Below are 22,266 nucleotides of genomic sequence, written 5' to 3'. Positions count from 1 at the left end.
GCCACTGGCCTGTTTCTGTTGGGTCCCCATTTTACAAAAGCTCCAGTACATTTTAATGAGCTCAGGTGAGACTGGATTTTCTAAGTTTGGCTCCCAGAAAGTGCCAAAATTTAAGCTTCATATTCTGCTATGGTAATAGGGATTCAATTCTACATCAGGTGTGCGGAGGTCATAAATGGTTGTATTCTGGAGCCGTGTGTCTATAAAAGAGGACCATGAGGACATTTAGCTGAAGGGATTCTAAAGTGCTGTTGGTGTCCATTAAAATTAATTGCATTCTTTGGATTGACAACATTGTTGAACATGCTGTAAATGTGATGACTGCCGATGGCTTTTCTGGCAGTCTCATTTGCAAGTGTGGCGTCGGCATGCCACAAGACATTGAAGTTCGTATTACCATAACGTGTGAAATTTACGTGTTATCACAGGTTTTTATTTGCGAAGACGTGATCAGACAGGAGCCCAGCATATACAAACTGGTAGATTGTGCTCCTAAATGAGAACAGAAGTGGATGTGTGCCTCTGGGGGAAAATAAAATACTGACACCACTGACTAAATGAGATGCAAACCACCACACTACTTTTCTTTCTGTCCCTTCAGGGGTTTGTCAGAGCTTTGGTGGAATATACAGGGGACAGCATGCAGAAGAGAAGACTGCAGGAGTTAAGCAGTAAACAAGGCTCTGCCGACTACAACCTGTTTGTGAGAGACCCAAGCCTCAGTGTGTTGGACCTGCTCACTGCTTTCCCCTCCATCTCGCCTCCTCTCAGCCTCCTCATAGGTCAGAATGACAAACATTTATATATTGTCTTTCAGCAGTCTTTTGGTGGGTGGGAGAACCCTGCATGTTTCTCAAAGTATGGGCCTTCATACTTAAATGCCAATATGCCCACGGGAGAATTCGAGCCCATTGACGTATGACGGGTGTCGCATTTCTTTCTGTTTTATTTTTGTAGGTGTCTTATTTCACATTGGGATAGTTTTTCATTTTGTAACTTTTGCTTGGCATTTATGCCAAGACTTTATTTCAAAAGTCTGCTCTGCTCTGTCTCCTTCATCTTTTTATATGGGAAAAACAATATAACACCCTGGTATTTTCAGAGTTTTGATGATGGAAAGAAATGGTACCACCAAAGCATTTTCACATTTATTTTCTGGACTTTCTGTAGACATTTATTAAGTGAGTTACGATACAATGCCTTTATAACCAGATGCAGACTTTAGAGCATTTTGAATCAGATGTGATTCATTGAAGATATTGTGCTGGGATGGAGACTGAGATGGCTTTTGACTGTAAACCACACCTGGGAAAAACTATCAGTGGAATAATAAACTCCATTCTTTACTTTTGAAAGGATCCAACATTATGTCAAGTTACACCAAGTGTCCTTAACCAATAACAAATGTAGTCAAGAGAGGTCTGTCCGTCTAGTATATTTGCATTCACTAGGGGTCAGTATAACCCCAGGAAAGTATGGTTCTTGTTTGTTGTCAGCACTAGTCATTACCCATATTTACATTAAATGGCCAGCTAGAGATTCCAGAGCTTCTCAAAATGATAAACATTGATTCACTGGTGTAATTATTAACCCCATTAGACACAAATATGAGATTTTGAGAAAATAATGACCTGACCATGTCAAAAGATAACAGTTTTTTTCCCTCCTTCCCTGCTAATGACATTGATCAGTTGTTTCTCTCTGCATTTCCCTCTGTATTTCCCACTATCACCTTTGATCTTTTAAACTAACGCTTAGTGAAACAATGTTTTCAATGAGTTCATTAGAGATTTGGCTGGTCATTCAATATACATCCTAATATCCTTTGACTGAAAACTACCAGACAGTGAAATGAGTTGGCTACAACTTTACATACAACTTGAATTGTCCTCTAAAACAGCTGTGTCACAGTTCTTGGCCTACCCAATGTCAGTTATTTCTGGCCTCTGTATGCCAACCGCAGCACCTTTTCTCTGTGGTGAACCGATGCAGAAATTGGCAATCAGGACATTCGTGCCCCCGTGAAAAATGTGCTGCTGGAGGCACTTCGGGGCAACAGCTGTTGTCCAGAAATGTGGCGGTCCATTCATCGGTCAGCGGATGAGCTTCACAAGGACATAATGCAGGGTCACCTGAGGAGCCATAGGTTAATGGTCAGCCCTTACTCTTGGTGACACTGTTGAAGCAAATGAACACATTACTTTACCGTTGGTGCTTGCTTAGCTTGACCGAAAGTGGAAGGGGTTTGCTGATTGATGTTATTATGCCATTATACGCTAACTATAAATAATGAGGAAAGAGGCGTATGCATCCAGATGTCTGTGGCCCTGTGCCTGCAGGGTATAAAATAGGTAGGTAAATTGGTTCCTGGATTTAATGTCCTTGTAATGTGGAACAGGTGGAAAAACCCTCTGGATTGATCGCTTGCACAATGAACAACGCAGAACTGAATCATATCTAGTCTGGGCATCTTTTGTTTAAGCTGTAAGCTTAAATGAGATTGTATGAGAAATATCTATAGATCTGGTGTAGCGTGACTGGTAGAGCGTTACGCATAACAATGTGTCAGTATCCAAGGAGTCTTTGATATATATAAACATCTAAACACCCGAGAAAACCCTGACATTTCAAAGTCTTATTTTTCCCCTTATGGGAAAACACATGAAGTGAGAAAATCTCACAGAATCAAGATTTTATATAGATTTATTCCAATACCATGTTTTTTTCCCCCCTCCCGATACTCTTGTCTTTACAGAGAAGAGTTCCCTTGAGAACAAAAACTGCATTGAGCACAGTATAAATTTGATGTGCCTCCATACACACATCCATAGTTTTTCACGCATTAATTAACGGTACCTCTGCATACAGACTAGTGGGACATTAGAGCTTGAATTCTGTGCAGCAGCGACGTTGAAACCCAGCGATCATAGCCGCTAGATCAGAGATGGTTCTTAGCCATCTCGCACGAGTCACTTGCAGAACTTTGAACTCTGAAGGGTTAAAAGTGATATTATATCCCATGTGTCAGCAGCAGCAACAGTATCGTCAGCGCCAGCAGTGGGAGAGAGATGATGGATTAATTCACCTCCGTTTTCCGACATTGCTGTCACATAGTGTGATGAAGAGACAGTGATACATGGTGAAGGCAGAGACAGGCAAAGAGAGTGTTATAACAGTCACTATCACACCTGCTGTGTGTGTGTGTGTGTGTGTGTGTGTGTGTGTGTGTGTGTGTGTGCGTGTGCGTGTTGTGGGGTGTGATTTTAGAACTGTGCTGCCTAGAATTATTTGTCCTTCAGGTGGTCCTGAAGAATGAAGAGATTTTCTCCAAAGTTAAATCAATTTTGCTGCAGTGTGGAGCGGTTGGTTCTGATTGATTCTGGGATAACGTGCTCACTATAGGAGACATATGTGCGGTGTGTTTCGGCTACAGTATCTCTGCAGTCCACCAAATCCACAGCTCACAATCAATATTTTTGATTATGATAGAAGCAGTTCTCTGTAAAAAAAAAAAATACAGTGTTGTCCCAATATAATGGGCGTATCTTTTTTTAATGAGCAATATAAAAACATTGAGATATTGAACCTTTTATTTTCGTTGCACACTTGCAACAGTGTCAACCAAATCAGCCCTATAGCAGTGTCAGGTTCACTTCCCACTTTGTAATCGGAAGTCTCATCTGAATAACAAAGTGTTAGACAACTGAAGACATATAATATGTTAGTACATTGCTGATTAAGGAAGTTTGTAGGAAACATGAACTTATCGACTAAGCATTTGGTCCATAAATATTGTGACGTCACTTTTAAGTCCTTATTACAGGATAGAAGCCAAGTATATCTCTATTTAAGGTCTTAAGGTCTTTATCACTTTTTGGTTCTCCACTGTCTGTAGGCTAAATACTTTTTTACAAATTTGTCATATACTTTATGTTAAATATATATATTTGTCTCCGCCAGAGGTGGAGAGTATGTTTTCGTTCTTGTCCTTCCGTGTGTCCCCCCGTCTCAGCCAAGCTAACATTGGTCAAGCTTCGCGTGACACGTGACAATATTGTTGTCACCAATGCTCTGATTGGCTAGCGAGACGCATGATGACATAGAAACCTATAAATAGGTGTGTCACTTCAAAAAATCACTTGTATTTTTTGAAGTGAGCTTCCATCAGCCAAGCTAACATTGGTCAAGTGACACGTGACAATATGTAATATAAATAGGTAAGACAGGATTAATCAGGAACAGTACTGGCGGAGACCTGTGCTCCGAGGAGCACATTTTCTATTTACTTTCATTTTATAATGGAAGTCTATGGGGCTCTAATCAGGCTGAAACGTTGCCCAAATTTGGACTGGAGTCACAGGATGATCACATGAAGTTCCCAAGCCGTTCTCATGTGGATCCTGAGATACGCATGATTCTAAATAATGTAAAAAGGTAAAATGGTAATTTCCCCTTCCCCCCCCCCTTTTCTCCCAATTTAGACATTATGCAAATTCACAATTCTCCTACTGTATGCTAATTCACAATTCTCCCATGTAATAATGATATTGACCTACTTGCTCACGCACGGGAAATTTGGTTTCAGCTGATCGCTGCCCACAGAGGAGAGCGGAGCAGTTCAGGGGTTAGGTGTCATGTTCAAGGACACTTTGTCCGGTCATATTCGACACATTGCTGGCCAGGCGTGGAATCGAACCTCGCTCTCTTGCCATTCAGCTATGCCGTCCCTGTCACTGGATGGTCTTGGGGAGTGGTGTAGACCAGTGGTTCTCAACCTGTGGGTCGGAACCCCCAGGGGGGTCCCCACATGATTTTTTTTTGGGGGGGGGGGGGGGTCCCCAGATGACAGTGAAGTAACAATTTAAGGACTTTTAAGATCTTTTTAATACTTGAAAAAAAAAAAAATTAAATGAAAAAAGACCATTACTGCATCACAAGTAATCAACAAACTATACTATAAAAACTGGTCAAACATTGAAAATGGCTGATCTAGAAGCTCACAACGCTTCGCATTGCGAGGTGTTGAAAGCTTGTAGATCTGCTATTTTCACAATAATTATCTGTGGAACCGAGTCAAACTAAATGTAATGCCTCAACTCCTACAATTCCAAGTACTTGTCAGGGTTGGGGTCCCCAGTTCAAATATGATTATTTTGGGGGGTCGTGGCCTGAAAAGGTTGAGAACCAGTGGTGTAGACAACCATGTGTCTCCTCCAATATACGTGACATCGCCAGCTGCTTCTTTTCACCTGACAGAGAGGAGTGTCACCGGGAGGACATAACGGTTATGTACTCCCCGGTGACGCATGCAGACGGAGGGACATGCTGTTCTTCTCAATTCCGCTCCCTATATATTGAACAGGCCCCCCCGAGTCGCTAATGTAGTAACGGGTCGCCACCCGCAAACACGTTCAGATGTGTCCGTTGGAACGTTCTGCCCAGATACACCATGTTTAGACCAGATCCACACTTCGTTCCCATGTGGATCCCAAGATCCACATGATTCAATTTTGTATTTTAGAATAAAAAGTAGTAGTACTGGGTCTTTCTTTAAACTAAAAACCTGAGCTTGTCGTTTAGTCTCTTCTGTCGGGAACTTGATGCACATTTAGAAGGGCGACCAAGCCTGTTCATTTGTCACAGGGCTTAATGCAAACTAAGGCTAAGTGGTATCATTTATCATCAGCTTTTTGTTTTGTAATCTTCAACGGCACAAAGACATGGAATGTAGACTTCATACGTCAATGTGGGGAGCTGTCTCACTAACACCCTGAGCTGTTTAGATGTCAGAGAAAGAGGGAACGGGCGGAGAGAGCTGATTTCACCCAGCTGCTTACTTTACCGAAGGGCTTATCAGGAAAAATGTCCGTTTCTACGGGCTCAGCTGGTACACATGGTGCAGCCTAGCTTTTGGGTTCATTTATCATTACAATAATTTTAACGGATGGAAAAATAAGAAAATGTGAGCATGTTGGGTGGAAAAAAAACAGACGTCTTGTTGCTAATGCCTTCAACTTTTCTTTAGCTCCCTCAACTTTTACCGCTTTTATCGAAGCCTCCACATTTACTGTATGCGGCACACACACCACATAGCTGACCCAAAGGAGGGCACCTTCATCATGGCTGCTATTGAAATAAGGTCTGCATAAGCAATCTGTTTCCTACTGGCTCCACATCTGGACACTTGGGATTCCATAACCCTGAGTTTGTAATTTCATAAATATAGAAGTGTGTCCTAGAAATGAGTCTTTAACCCTGGCAGGGGCAGGCGGGGGATAGATCGGTAGGTAGGCTCAGTCTCAGCAGCCGAGGGTGACATTCACTGCTTTCTATTGGCGTTTTGACGGCATGATTCATGAAACAGTAAAAAGTGAGAGACAACGTTATGACTCATACATTGCTTGTTTGTCTTGCAGAGCACCTGCCAAAGTTGCAGTCCAGGCCTTATTCAGCAGCCAGGTAAGGTGTCAAAGAGACTTATCGTCTGTTCTGCACGAAACCATGTAAACATGAATCATTGGGCTGTGTTCACTGTAGCCTGCTTCTTTTTTTTGTTGTCATAGTTTCTTCTGTCATTGTGGTACACTTAGCCGGTCATTGATTCATGCTTCCTGTTAAATGTGCCCATTAGATTTGCTTTAAAGCTTGTGTGGAACAGCAACATCTAAACCAATGTCAGAACTGTCTACCTCCTCTCATTAGTTCTCCACTTATCTGTGTGCACACACGTACGCGTGTGTTCATGCGTGTGTGTGTGTGTGCGTGTGTGCATGTGTGCACACTAAAAGAGAAAGAAATGAGAGATGGGGTCTGTACTAGTTTATCAGATGGCACTGAGACATTACAGAGGCTTGCATTATTGATGCTGTGGTCAATAGAGGTCTCCAGTGGCCCACAGGAACTGGAGAGTGAGGGGATGGGGAGAGCAAGTGTGCCTTCCTGAGCAAGGAGGTAGAGGATGAAGGAAGCACAGACAGACGCAGTTTTGTCTGTTGGAAAAGAGACGACAGTCAGTCTGCGCTGTAGTTGGCAAAGCGCAAATTGGCGTCAAAGCACAAATTAGGCTTAATTCATCACGTGGGCCCATTTAATGTAGATCATGATTTAGCGTTCTCATTTTCATTCTCCTTCCCCCTTGCTCATTTCCATACTGTAATTAGAGTTGCATTTAATGAGTGCGTAACCTCATTCCTTTGATTATCCTTTGTTGGAATGCACTTCCTCCAAAGTTGGGCTATTGGTGAGACCGGTGTAGCAGCAGAGAACAGAACATGTCTTCCTCTACTGCAGTGTTTTTCTTAACGGTGTGCCATGAGACGAGTCCAGGTGTGCTGTGGGATTTTGTGCCAAACACACATTATTGTTGCAATATATAGAATACAAATATATATATATATACAAAAAGTTATGAATATATATATATATTTTTTAAATTTACCATATCAATTTCCCAATACAGAAGCAAATTCCATACCCTAAATATACGTATAAATGTTTTCCACTTTCAACCTGGTTAGGCAACATGTTAGGCATGTTATTATAGGTGAAATTTATATTTTTATGGTGGTTATTTGGGGGTCCTGTATATACTTGAGTGCTCAAGTGCTGCATTTACACAATGCACAGTTCCCACAATAAGTTAACTCCGATACTCCCTATTGATCAGTAACCATTGAGAATGGAAAATGTCTAGCTGTTAAAAGTTTACAGGTTGGCAGTCTGTACCTACTTCCCAATGGCATCGGCTGATTACCTCTAGGAAGAAAGACAGCTACAATTTTATGAGCCATTCCTTGGAGCCAGAGTCTGGATATCCATTGGTTTCCCTGCTCTGTCGATAATATTCTGAATATGAGATATTGATTTGACAGATTGTCAACCATACAAGTATACCATAGGGGAGTATGGATTACACATGTTCTCACATATTCTCAACATGACTCGTCCAATTCAAGGTGACTAATCAATCAAATGTACACACAAATATTTGTTGTTGTCTCTTTGTCAGATTTACAAGATTACAAGCTTGTAGATCTGCTATTTTCAAAAAATGTGCATGACACTTCGTTGCACAATTATGCAACGCAGTATACAACACTGCTTGGGTGGTTAATCGATTCATTCACATAAAAGAATGCGCTTCTCAATTATTTGATTAATCGAAAAATTAACCAATAGAATAATCGCGAAGAAAATAATCGAGAGTTGCAGCCCTAATTCACGCCCTCTGTGTCTCTCCCTCTGTCTGTCTGTCTGTCTGTCTGTCTGTCTGTTACTCTTCTCCTGTGTCCTCAGCTCCACTCTAAGGCACCCAGCGAAGCTGCATTTTGTCTTCAATGTGGTGGAGTTCCCTGTCTGCTCTGGTAGACCTGCTGGGAGGCAGGGCCTGTGCACTGGTTGGCTGTCTGACCTGGTCAGTTCCATGCTGGTGCAATCTGGCAATGCTCCCTGCTGTCCATCTCCCCCAACGGTAAGGAGCCTATCAGACAGTGGTGCACCCATGTGAAATGTCTGGCCAATACCGATAACCAATATCAACATTGCTGTTATGGTCGATAACAGATGTCAATATTATCTGTATAAAAACAAGATAACAGTTTGTCCATTCTGGAAAAACACATGTAAACACTGAAAAAATAAGAAGCAATGCCTCTCTTTCTTATCCAAAACTAGCCATGCACGATATTGACTTTTTGGTCCATATCTGAACATAAACAACTTAAATGTATTTTTATTTATTATTTTTCAAACTTGATGACCCTCTTGAAAGATTCCGCAGCAAACACTGACTGAATCTGCAGCCATCATCATCACAAAAGGCCAGGCCCAGGCCCAGGTTCACATTCAAAGAATTATAAAATAGATATAGTATTTTGAAAAAACTGTTTTCCAGGCCTGGAAAAGGTTTGTAATTATTCAAATGTTTTGGAAAATGTTTGGATATTCATAGTTTTTGGCTAGTGATTTTTTTTCATAAAAACATGTCCCAAAACATGTCTAACATTACGTGAAATATGTAACATGGTAAAATGTAGTGCTTCACAAGCTGCGTGTGAGCGGACTAATGTATACACTATACAGTGTTTGTCACGTGACAAAAACAATAGATCTACAAGCTAACAACATTTTGCACCGTGACACGTTAGTAGCTTGTAGATCTGTTCTTTTTGTCACGTGACTTCTTTGCCTCGCCTTCGTCTTGGGTCATTGATAGCACACTGTAGTAAGAGCCTAATTATTGCACCATTATGATTGCTACAGGCCTGGAAATTAAATACTTTGGAATGGTTATGGACAAGTTTTGAACATTTATTGTTAAAAATGTGTGGGAATCCTGAAAATATCAGCTAAGAATATTGTTTGAATATCGATACCGATATTCAATTTTTAAGGCCGATATTGCCGATACCGATATGATGACCGATACGTCATGCATCCCTAGTATCAGAACATAAAGGTGTGTGGGCTCTGCCTCACTCCCCCCTCCAAGGGCCCAATCTTAATGGTCTCGGTTGATGTATTTCTGAGTCCTCAGAATGAGAGCGACTTTTTTTTTTTTTGTCACTTAGAATTTTTATTCATTTTTTACACACACATACATACAATACACTACATAAACACGAAACACAACAAAAGAAGCAAACACCAAGAGACAAACATTTTGAAACCGACAACTTTTCAGATGCACCTTCTTCTTACAACGGCATATCACAAGTGATTTCTTTCTTTTTTTTTCTTTTTTCCCCCTCTTTTTGCATCAAATGTCTTTCTTATCACTTTCTGGGGGTGTATAGATGTTTTTAATTTCTCATGTTCCTTTTTTTGTTAAATGAGTCTCTTGTAAAAAATATACTTGCATTTTTTCTTTTTTCAATTTTGTCATCACCCTTTGTCTTTTTATCAGAGAATTCAGGCCATTCACATTAGGCGACATTATTCCAACCACATTAGTCATCTTTATATCTTGTTTCTCTTCTTGTTACATGTAGCCCTCTCATATCCATTCCATAGTATCTGCCATCAGTTATCAGTTTCACACATACAACCTAAAACAAAAATTACAAAAAATGTGACCTCCAAACACGGGGTAAAACCACCGTGACCCCTAAACCCTCATAATAGGGTGTGGGAGCAATCCCCGTCTTACACGGGGCCTCCCCTCTAGGCAGCTAGTACTAAACCCAACCCTTGGGCTTCCCCAGCGCCTAGCCATAAACCTCTAAACAGAACAGACCTCTCCGTCAGTATTTTGTAACCCAAAATAAAGAAAAAACAGAAAATAATCCACCTTGTTATCAGATGAAGCCCTAATTTCTATCATAAATCCCATACTGAGTTAGTGCTGATCCTATAATTACCGTTACCTCAGATACAGGAGGGTTTGCTTCGACTTTTTCAAACAGATATGACGTCCATAATTTACTCTTTTTTCCCTCCCCGTATTTTACCTTCCCTCGTCATTTTCTTCTCCCCCCCCCCCCCCCCTTCTTATCAACTCAATGTTGCATCTTATTTTCAGCAGAAAGTACTCATTATTTTCTTTGATTTTTATACACTTCCAGCTTTTCCCTAGCTCTTCTCATCGCTCCTCTCGTCTTCGTCTCTCGCTTCCACTCCGGTGATCCACGGCTTGCTTTCGCTTGTTCCCTCGCCTCCGCCGCCGGCTCCACGGTTCCCTCTGTCTCCGCCGTTGGCCCCGCATGGCCCTCCTCCTCCCCCGGCGAATCTGCGCGTCGCTCCCCGCTCGGCTCTCCCTCTCTCTCCTCCAAGGCTTGGGTGACTTCCTTCGCGCTGTTATACGTCTTTATCCCTTCTGGCCAGTGGATCCTCATCTTTGTGAAAGGCGTCTTGAAGATAATTCCCTTTTCCTTTAGGATTTTTTTAGCTGGAAGGTAGTCTTTCCTCATACGGACAATTTCGGGAGGATAGTCGTGGTCAAATCCTATTCGTTTGCCTCCTACTTGAATATTTGCCTCCCACGCCTTTCTTAATATCAATTCTTTCGTCTCGAATTGTAGGAAGTTCAGTACAATGGACCTGGGGGGTGCGGACGGGTTGCTTGGTCTCTGGGTTAGCGCTCGATGACCTCTCTGTAATTGGAGCTGGGTGCCTTCGGGTAGGGCCAGCTCCTCTTGAAATAGTTTCTCCATATACTTTATTACCGAGGCCCCTTCAATTCCTTCCTGTAGATTGAAGACCCTTAAATTCGTCCGCCTCGCCCTGGACTCGAGCTCCAAAAGTTTTGTTTGTAATGTCTCCACATGGTCCACTAACACTTTCATGGCTCCGTCCGCCCCCCCTCTCCAGTCCTCCACCTTTGAAATGCGCGTTTGTGTTTCGTTTGTATCCGACTTTAGCGTTGCTATTTCCTCGTCGTGTCTTTTCGTCTGGAAGGCCACCTCCTTGCGAAAGCCCGCAATCTCCTCCTTCATTTCTTTCTTTATTTCGTCTTTAAGAGCCGACAGCTCCTGTTGTATTTCTTGTTTGAAGGATTTTAGCTCCGATTTTAGCTCCGCAGTTATATCTGCGAGTCCCGCACGAAGCACTTCAGTAAGGCCCCCGTCCATTTTCAGACCCGCGTCTTCCTCGTCTCTTTTTCCTCCTTCGTTGCCGATGATTTCGCTACTTTGTCTTTCTGCTATAAGTTTTCAGTTGTTTCTATGGCTTCATCTTTGTTTACTGTTCATTTATCTTCATATTTTTCCCACTTTGGTCCTGTTTTAATCATAGTATTTTTACCGACTGTAGAGAGCTTGTTTGTTAAGCTTCTCCTCTCTCCGCCATCTTACCGGAAGTCCAATGAGAGCGACTTTTAATATTGTTCCAGTATAACATTACTGTACAGGGAGTTAGGCTTGGGGAACTGCTCACATAAAATACAATAATTATAATGTAACTAAAATTGGTTGAAGAGTGGGTAGAATTTAAAAAGAATAATGGGAACAAGTGGCCTCACTTCTTTACAAGTTTGTGACTATAAGTGTTCACTGTTCAGAGGTGATGTCCTTTGTTCAGAATTACTTTTATTCCTACTGGCCTCAGATTGGACACTGCTACAACCGTCTCCCCAATGCCTGTAATGCTTTAAAAAATATATTGTATCGCTGACTTTGTACTGACGCCAGCCACAACCCCAGACTCCATATTCTGGGAGGAACATTAGCCAAAAATAGCAGAAATACGAGCTCCTAGATCGGCTCTTTCTGGCAAAGAGATTTTGTATAGAAAGGAACTAGAGCAGACCAAGTACAGAGCCAACTCGGGTCCCTTTTACTAAGTATAGAGGGTTTAAGTGGTTGATAAGGGAAAAATACCAGTAGAGTTGGAAATGTTCTTTTTTACATTTCCGCTTTATTTCTGATGGCAACAGTGACAGAGAAAGGAAAAACAGGAGCGCTAGAGGGTCGGATTAAAACCCGGGCGGGCAAGCTGCAGGGCGGACTATAGCCTTCTTTATGTGTTGGTGAGCCACCGGGGGTGCTCTTTTCAAAATAACAAGAGATTTTTTAGGTTAAGAGTGGTCAGGAGTCACAGGAAAATCAGTTGTACAAGTACTGCCTCAGTAAGCGGGAGTTTGAGGGCCTGGGGAGTTCAAGACATCTGGCATTCAGCCTAGGTTTCCCTGCTCACCAGGAAGAGAAACCAAAATACATCGATCGAATACTCGGTCAGCCCCCAGATTGTAACCCCTGTGACTTTTCTTAAGTTCTTTCATTCAGTGCTAGATCAAATGGAAGCTAAAGGCTGCAGCATAGTCAGTGGTGCATGGAAGAGGTATTGATTTCTTACTTAGGTAAAAGTAGCAATACCACAATGTAGAAAGTTAAAGTTCTAAATTCAAAATGTTACTTGAGTACATTTTGAGCTTTGTGATCAAAATGTACTTAAAGTATCAAAAGTAAAAGTACTTATTATAGAGAAGTCATATTTCATAAGTTTTTTTCAAAAATATTTCCAAATTTGTCTAAAATCTTTAGACAATAGAGCTTGTAGATCGGCTATTTTTGAATAGACAAAGTATAAAATAGGGCATACTGGGTAATGTATGTTTTGTTATAATAATCTAAATCTACAAAGTGACTTGTAACAAAAGTTTTCAAATAACTGTAGTAGAGTAAAAAGTACAATATCCCTTCTGAGATGTAGTGGAGTAGAAGTATAAATGATCAAAAAGGACATACTCAAGTAAAGTAAAAGTACCTCACAGTTGTACTCAAGTACAACAGTGGCGCAGCCAGAACTGAAGTATTGGCTGGGCCTGGCCAGGAGTGGGTAATTTATTAATTAATTACATTCTTATTTTTGCCTTTAATTTCCTCAAGATATTAAGTCGGGTTAACATGTGTTGCGATGTCACAGTGGTCCAATTGACCGTTTCCAGGCAAGACACTGAGGCCAATACCAAGGCAGCACAGCACAGCACAGTTGACACAGCCGTGTTTTTTTTTTTACCCGCTGGCTTCTTCAAATAATGAGCATTATCTACTATTATCAATAGCTACTGTATAACGAATAGAAATATTGACACAGCGGCTTAAATTAGATCTTGTAAATGATTCATCAAGACAAATAAACAATCATGTACCTATATGAGATTATGAGATAATACAAACCTTAACACACACACACACACACACACACACACACACACACACACACACACACACACACACACACACACACACACACACACACACACACACACACACACACACACACACACACACACACACACAGCCCCCCTCCAAAACACACATACACTAACTAGCCCACTGCTACTCACATTCCCAAATATAAACTATAACTCACACGACAATAAAACAACAGTAACAACACACTCTCCCAGCCTTTACAAGCACCATAGTACTGTGCTGATAATCTACTGCTTCCGTTCCGTGTCAATTTGTGACTTGTCAGTGTCACTCGTAGCTAGTGAGCACACACACACACACACACACACACACACACACACACACACACACACACACACACACACACACACACACACACACACACACACACACACACACACACACACACACACACACACACACACACACACACACACACAGACTTCATTAATACAGGACAGCGCTGGGGATAACGGCATCACCTGCTTCTCACAGTAGGCTATATTGCATAGTGCACAACAGCAAGTCGCAACAATATTCGAAATCTTAACAAGCAAGATAGCACCCTATAGCATAACAGCAGATAACATGGGGACAATCAATGAAAAGCCAGTGTGAAATTGAATGCAGAGATTGTGGTCCACGTTATGGTATGTTAATTTAGGTGTTGTAATTAAGCTATTGTTAAATATGTTTAATATGATATAAAAAAATTAAAGAATGTAAAAAAAAAAAAATTCAAATAATTATATTTTATTAAAGAATGTAAAAAAACTAAATTCAAATAATTATATTTTATTAAACATTTGTTTGGGTAGGCACAGGGCCAGAAATTGGTGGGCCCAGGCCTACCCAGGCCCACCCATAGCTACGACCTGAAGTACAGTACTTGAATATACTTTCCACCGAGCATAGTCTAAACTAACAAAAACTTTGTTTGACTAGGGTAGGTCAATAAGAACAAAATGGCGTGAATAAGAAAAATAAGAAAAACTTCAGCAGTGTTTTTTCACAACTTTGTTCACTAGTTCTTGCACCTCCAAGGTTTTCTGTCTAGTCAACAAAGTTCTTAGTCGAACATTGTGTGCGATTGGTCAGAAGTTCAAGGTGGGCGATTGATTGATTTTTTTTGTTTGTTTTTTCTGCATTTTGCCCATGGCTTGATTCTGCCAGCAGTGAAAGCAGCGATAGTTTCAAACAGAGGTTGGCTGAGGAGGAGGTTAGGAGGTGCTAGTCTCGTGGGCCAACCCTCCAGGAGGTACAACCACCTCTGCAATCCCTCTCCGAGTGACCATAAACACAACCTGTCTGAGCTGGAAGTATAAAATGGTTTTGTTTTTGGGTCATGAAGCCCTGCCGATGCCAAACAAAGTTCTTGTTCGTTTGGAGTATGCTGCAATCTTCCTGTTGCCAGAAACTTGGAGAGTGGGTTATTGATTAATTATGGTGGATTCTGTTGTTGGACTCGTACATTCTATTTTTTTTTTCAAGGTTTTTTTATTTTATATTTTCACATACAGGTCTATATCAAAGGGTATACAAAACAGTGAATGTATGTTACCCCTCCCACCCCCCCAAAGTTCCCGCTCCGAAAGAGCCACAACCCTGGTACATTAAAGTTGTTTTGTTATTGTTGGTTCGGTTCTCTTTAATCATAAGGATTGCTTAACCTTAACCAATTAATCCCTAGATACTTTGTTGACCAGACCATGGTCCCGGGGGGTCTATACTTGGTCCCATCGTTTTTTCCCTCTACCCCAAATCTCTTTGCTGAGAATAGGCGATCTCCAAGCTCACAACGCATCATGTTTGTTGCGACGCATCTTGAGCTTGTAAGATCTGCTATTCTCGCAAAATGTTTGCCTTTTCTGCAGAATATTCAACATACCCAGAATAGGGATTCTAAACATTAGGTTCAAGTGGATAATACGGCATATGGTTTATCCATAAGAGGTCGACTTCTACTGGCCTTCATTATAAATGGTAAATAAATGGTAAATGATGCATTTATATAGCGCCTTTATCCAAAGCGCTTTACAATGATTGTGCATTACATTCACCCATTCACACACACATTCATACACCGAGGGCGGAGGAAACCATGCAAGGCACCAACTTGCTCATCGGGAGCGTCTTGCTCAAGGACACTTAGACACTAACTCTGGGGGAGCCTGGGATCGAACTGGGAACCCTCCGGTTCCCCGCTCTACTTCCTGAGCCACTGCCGCCCCCATTGTAAATTAGAAAATTATTCTGGATTGAATCTAAGAGCATAAATGAAATGAAAATAAATGAAACCTGACAGCCATATCCTGCCCAGTTTCCAGCATGACCTCTTGGGTCTCCTCACTGGTGTATTGTTTTGGAATTGGTCCATTAATTTAGATAATTATATCTAATAATTATAATTATTATAATGAGAGGTTTCTCATTATCACAGTAATTTCTCTAATTGAACGTAAATGACTTCTAATGATTTCTGACCCCAGATCCGCACGAGTCTCCGACCTAACTTCACCTTCCGACCTCCCTCTGACCCTTCGGTGCCGTTCATTATGGTGGGACCAGGAACAGGAGTCGCACCCTTCATCGGCTTCCTACAGCAAAGGTACAGAAGACCACCTATTGTAGTTGCATGCATCACATCTTGTTTATCTAATAAGGCTGAATAGGCTGAATGCCAGTCTTGAGATACCAACCTAGCATGCATGTCGTCGTTCTCGGGTAGAAACCTCATATGCCCAAAACTGCTACTTTTTTGGGGCTATTTAGTCAGAAACTCTTGTTAATACTTTTCATTGGCTCAATATTTATAGCCCCCCCCCCAAACACACACATTATTATATATATATATATATATATATATATTTTTTTTAATGCCAAAAATAACAGGTCTGCTGTACAAGCTTTTATATCGGCTATATTTGCTATTGGGGGGGTTGTGCTCTCATGGTACCAAACAGTTGAAAGTGAAGTATCAACGCAAACTTCAGGAACACGCATTCAGCAAATGAAAAGGACCTTTTATACTGAAATATGTTGTTACAGATCTTGCTTCATGCATTTGTATTCATTTCTCACAATGGTAGCATACTGTACCAGTGGTACTCAAACTTTTTAATTTCAAGGACCCCCAGTTTGGTATGCATTAGGGCCACGGAACGTCATAACTGTACAAAATGTAATTAAACTAGAAGTTCGGGCCGCTACGCAGCCCTCACGTCTAGAGTTCGACACCTACAGTACGTGCCACCCCTGATGTGACCCATATATGGAGATCTCTGTATTTGTCAGTCCATGTCCCTTTTATTCCCATATATGGAGATCCCTGATGTCGTCAGTATATGCCCAATTGCCCATATAGGGGCATGCTGATATAACTATTCATAGGGGTGGGCATTTTAGAAAATGCAGGAGAATGTCAAGCACCCTGATAGGATGGTGACTTAATATGTGACAAATGATTATTTTAAGAGATAATGCATTCATTAATATTCACATCATTAGCATTCAAGTGATGTCAAGTGAAGATAATCTATGCATATCTTTGAACCAACAATTGCAAAAGATCGGGCTTAAAGTGACACAAAAGTCGTTTGCGGCGTAGCAGCGCTCCGTGGACGACCGTTAATCTGGCAGACAGGGCTGTGAACACGTCAGGGATTATACCGGGTGCTTCAGCTGTCCCAGCAGGAATAAATCAAGCCCTCTCCAAAGCCACCGTTTATGACTTCATCTGTAATGAACAACCACGGGTCAGGTGAGAGCAAAGAGACGTATTGATCTCGACGTAGTGTGTTAATGTAAATCATGACTAGTAATTGCTGAGGAGGTGAAGTGGGGATATTGACTGTTGGCTGCACTATTTCCTTATGCTCATCCACCAATCAACCATTCATGCACATCTACACTATACAACGAAAGGCTTACTACAATAAGGTTACGATATCGTGAAGGTCTTTGTAAAACAATGGTTAGGGTTTTGCTGTCTTGATATTAAAGGCCTGTAAATTGCATGTTTATGAATAAGTATGTGTATAAGTATGTGGGGGCCAGAGGGCAAGAGAAACCTTGCAATGAATGATTGCTTTACAACAGCAATTCTCATTGGACGGATTGTTGGAGCAATTGGACAGGTTAGTAACGCCAGCTTTGTGACAAACAGAGATTCTGGTTGGAACGGCGTTGGAACAGGCAGTGATTCCCATTGGATGGGTTGATGGAAGCGATTCCCATTGGAGCTCTTTGTAACAGTGATTCAAAACATACGTCAAAGTGTGGCCTAAGCGTCTGTTTTTCCAGGCTGATGTGTGTCCATTGAGCCAGAACAATAGCCACCACGACTTGTCACAAAGCTGCTGCCTGTGCCTTTTTAGTCCGAGTGACACTTCTGACTTGGAGTGGCCTCGTATAAATGAGGTTGTGTCCCAGTCAACCAGAATTGTCTTTCAATCCCCTAGATGTGTGCTCTGCTGTGTTGTGATGTGTAGTGTGTACCAAGTGGGGTGTTTGTTCTCAGAGCTGACATGGGGACTGTCAGTACTCTTAAGTGATCGCTGTCTGTGTACAACATTGACCTGAAGCAGCGATGGCTGTTTCTAAAGACGACGATGGCGGTAGAGCAGTCATGAGCATGAAATTTTACTTTGCGATCAATTGTTATTCAAATTAGCAATTTAGTTGTGATTTGACATTGAACACTGGAAGGATAAAAAATCAATTTCTGTTTGCATTTTAGGCTTTGGTAAATAAATATTGCACATGACAGATGGCAAATAACTTAAATATAAACGGAAATGACTGACAATGACCGGCACAATAACCCAAATAAATTATGTATTATGGGCAAAACTGACCATATATTTGTCTCCGGCAGGCCGAAGGCGTGGCAGAGACTATGTTTTGCACCCTGTCTGTCCGTCCGTCTGTTGGCCGTTGGCCCGATTGCAACGAAAATGTGCACACACACTCCCTGGATGCCAGAGCAGAACCTCTGCCCCGCATTTTTCAGATCAGCCTGTTATAGCGCCACCAGGAGGCCGATTTTTATATTACTCCTACAGATTTTGTCCAAACATCACGCAAATTGGTACACAGTATCTCTATAGTCATGTGATCAAGACGGATCTTGTTGGCAGCATTGGTCCGTTTTGAACAAAATACCTGAAATCATGAACGCAGCATGCGATTTCCGTGAAATTGTGCACGAACATTCCCACTAGACCGAGGAAGAAATGCCACTGAAAATGTTCAAATCAGCCTCATGGTGGCACTATAACAGGCCGATTCGTGTTTTTACCTATAACTGCACCGATCTGCGTGAATCTTGCACGCACACTCCCTAGAGGCCAAGGAAAAACCTATGCCTTGCATTTTTCACATCTGCCTTTTATAGCGCCACCAGGAGGCCAATTTCTTTGATATTACTCCTTCAGATTTTGTCAGATTTTTTTCATATTCTATCCTGATTGGCTAATATTGTCTTCCAACGTTTGCAGGATTTGTCCGTTTTGAACAAAATGCCCCAAATCCTGAACGCAGTGTGCGATTTCCGTGAAACCTTGCACTCTCATTCCCACTTGGCCGAGGAAGAAATTCCACCCTTTTCCCATTGGCCTGTTATAGCGCCACCAGCAGGTCGATTTTTGCTGAACACAATGAAAGGCCTAGGAAGAAATGGCACCCTTTTCACATTGGCCTACTATAGTGCCACCAGGAGGCTACAATAACCTACCTGACCTGGCGGAGACCTGTAGTTAATATAATATTAATTGTATTTCAAAAATAGAGGAAATGGCCAATCTACAAGCTCACATCAAGATGTGACACGTGGTGAGCTTGTCGATCTGCTATTTTAGCTAGTCATAATATACATTTGAAAGTATAACTACTAGTTATACTTTCAAATGTATATTATGACTAGCTAAAATGTTTTGAGTATTTATGAAAATGTTTCAACACATCCATTCATAGATGATTGGAAACGATTCTGGCGATTATGCAAGATAATTGCGATTATCTCAAATAATTGTGATGATGTAATAATTGTGACGGGCATAGATAGACGATGGGCGGCTAACTGGGGGTGAAAATTGCCGTTACCTGTGAGACACAAAAGCATTGATGACTAGGGACTGAGGTGGTCACACAGTTTTCTGGAGCTAAGAGATGAGAGGTTGAGCTTGAGTGGACGTGTTCTGGTAGACAGGACATTTGAATTATTATTACACCGCGGCCGACTGGCCACATCTATTGCAGTCATTATGGTAACAAACCCGGACACTACTTTCTGCACACAATATATGTGATCTGAAGTCTGTGTCCGATCAATAAGTTTGTCAAATAGGCTGCTCTCAACCATGTCTGGGTGAATTTACTTCTCTGTGAGTTGTTTTTTGCCTGTAGTTATAACTTTGATGTCCTGTGCAGTAAGCTACTATAATAGCCTATGATATCAAATCCTTGATCTTTCTCACAGATGCTTTGAGTAGCCATAACATAGGCTACAAGTCAGAGAAGTTATTGAAGACATGGTACGTCCAAATGAAGCTTCATGGGAGAGAAAGAGAATGTTCAAGTGTATTTATCAGACACTAATCTCTCAAGACAGATTCAGAGCTCTGCAGCAATTCAAATTTTTCTTTTTTTTGCCGATGGGTTCCCAGATTGTTCAGACACAGACTGTATAAACAGTTTTGCGTCTTTTAACCTCAGCCAAGTGACTTAAAGGGATACTTCACTTTCGGGCCGGGGACACATTTAAAAAATATATTAAAAATAAATGAAAAAAGTTATGGAAAATTCATGGCCCCCTCACACATTAGAGTGTCCTACTAATGCGTGAGGGGGCCATGAATTTTCCATAACTTTTTTCATTTATTTTTAATATATTTTTTAAATGTGTCCCCGGCCCTAAAGTGAAGTATCCCTTTAATTTCTCAAAAACAAAGATAATGGTAAACATGGTGTGCAGCTGGTTCATTGATTTCTGCACGGGACCTTGTCAAATGCTCAATCATTATATATTTTGTATGTGCCACGTGGGAAGAGGAAGCCATATGAAAGCATCCATCAAGCACACCTTACTTCTTCTCCATCTTTTTTCTTTTTCCATCTTCCTATCTCCCCCGATGTCTGTCTCTCTCTCTCTCTCTGTGTCTCCTACCAGCTGTGCATTGTGTCGGCGGAACGTGAAAAGCTGTCATGGGGCACGGCGGTGTACACAATCTGACTCGAGATTCTAAGCAAAGAACCCACTGCTGATGCTGCATTCTGATAAGAGATAACAATCACCATTTTGTCAGCAGGATGATGTATGCTGCCTCAAGGTCCGAGCTAGCAGCAAAACACAGGGACACTTCCATTCTCCAATCTCTAAGCCACACTCGTGCGCACATAACACACACACACAAACAACACACACACGCATGCACTTCCACCTCCACCTTTGTCAATCGATGCCTGTTTTTGAAACTCCTTTGTGCTAGTTTGTAGCTATAGTAACAAGTGTAAGTAGGGAACAGCTGAAAGGTCAAGAGGAAACGCTTGAGTCTGTAGTATCTGGAGATGTTGTGAAGACCCCGGGCAGTCTGGTATTGATTGCAGTCTGAGTGTAAAAATGAGTAATGGGGCATGAGATTCTCACAATCTGGATATTGGGAAACCTTTCTATGTAGGCTGTAGTGTGTATAGTTAAAGGGATATCATTAAGCTTTTGTACCACTTAGGTTTTTATATCAACTAACTAGTTGCTTGGACCTTGTTAACAGGCGCAATGAGACAGTTTGCCAATTCAAAGGTATCTGCATGTGTTGTGTGTGTGTGTGTGTGTGTGTGTGTGTGTGTATTTGTTTCCATTTATCAGTCAAATGGCTGATTACAATTGGAGTGTTGTGCTGCATGCATTGTAAATTGGCCATGCAGAGAAGTAAAAATGTATATGGAATTGCGCTGCACTGTCAAGTCACTTATTAAGTTGTGAGTTATTGTTGTGTGCACGGTTTATTTGTTTTCATTGACTTGAGAGACTCTCCCATCGACCCACACAGAGCAGCAAATCGTATCCTCACCACTGAACACGATTTGGGATCATCGCAGTGCGCCGTGCCCCGGTGGATCACAGAGTCAGAGCCACAGAAACAAGGCTACAGTCCTTCCCACAGCTCTCCCGGGTTCGAAACTCACCCGGGGCTCTTTACTGCATGTCATCCCCCCTTTCTCTCTCCCACCTGTCCTGTCTTCTCTGCACACGGTCTGTCTGAAATAAAAGCACTAAAAGGCCAAAAATAAATATTTACATCTGTATATAGAAGTAATCGCAGTGTTTACCATGTCTTTACCTCAGCATCCATTGCACTTTCCTTCTACCCGCTGTTCCTCTGAATGGCACTGAAAGGTGACCGCCCCCAAATGTAGTGCGCTGGCAATGCTGCTGTCCCCTCTGGGACTGTGTTGCAGACTGTGTCAGTGTTGGCTATGCAATATAATTTGTATTCTGGAGATGCCGCTGGTGTGGTCTGCTCAGAATGGGATCCTGGTTTTTCATATTGGTATTGATCCCTCCGGGGCAGGCGAGGAGAGGAGATAGACGAACCCGCTAAAATGAGTTTACTTGGGGGGGCTGTTTGCACATCTG

General features: G+C 41.7%; 1 protein-coding gene across 2 annotated transcripts in view; it reads left to right on the top strand.

Moving 5' to 3' along the window:
- Positions 1-22,266, top strand: part of mtrr (5-methyltetrahydrofolate-homocysteine methyltransferase reductase) — a 37,414-nt gene that overhangs the window by 6,525 nt on the left and 8,623 nt on the right. For both annotated transcript variants that reach the window (XM_080417175.1, XM_080417174.1), the window contains exons 9-12: positions 602-782; positions 6,417-6,459; positions 8,296-8,470; positions 16,121-16,239. In XM_080417175.1, coding sequence (XP_080273301.1) covers positions 602-782; positions 6,417-6,459; positions 8,296-8,470; positions 16,121-16,239 — 518 coding nt within the window. The remainder of the gene's footprint in view (positions 1-601; positions 783-6,416; positions 6,460-8,295; positions 8,471-16,120; positions 16,240-22,266) is intronic.

This window comes from Gymnoscopelus braueri, assembly GCF_963280865.1.
Source record: "Gymnoscopelus braueri genome assembly, chromosome: 21".
In the NCBI taxonomy this organism is placed as follows: Eukaryota; Metazoa; Chordata; class Actinopteri; order Myctophiformes; family Myctophidae; genus Gymnoscopelus; species Gymnoscopelus braueri.
This window is presented reverse-complemented; position numbering and strand designations above follow the sequence as displayed.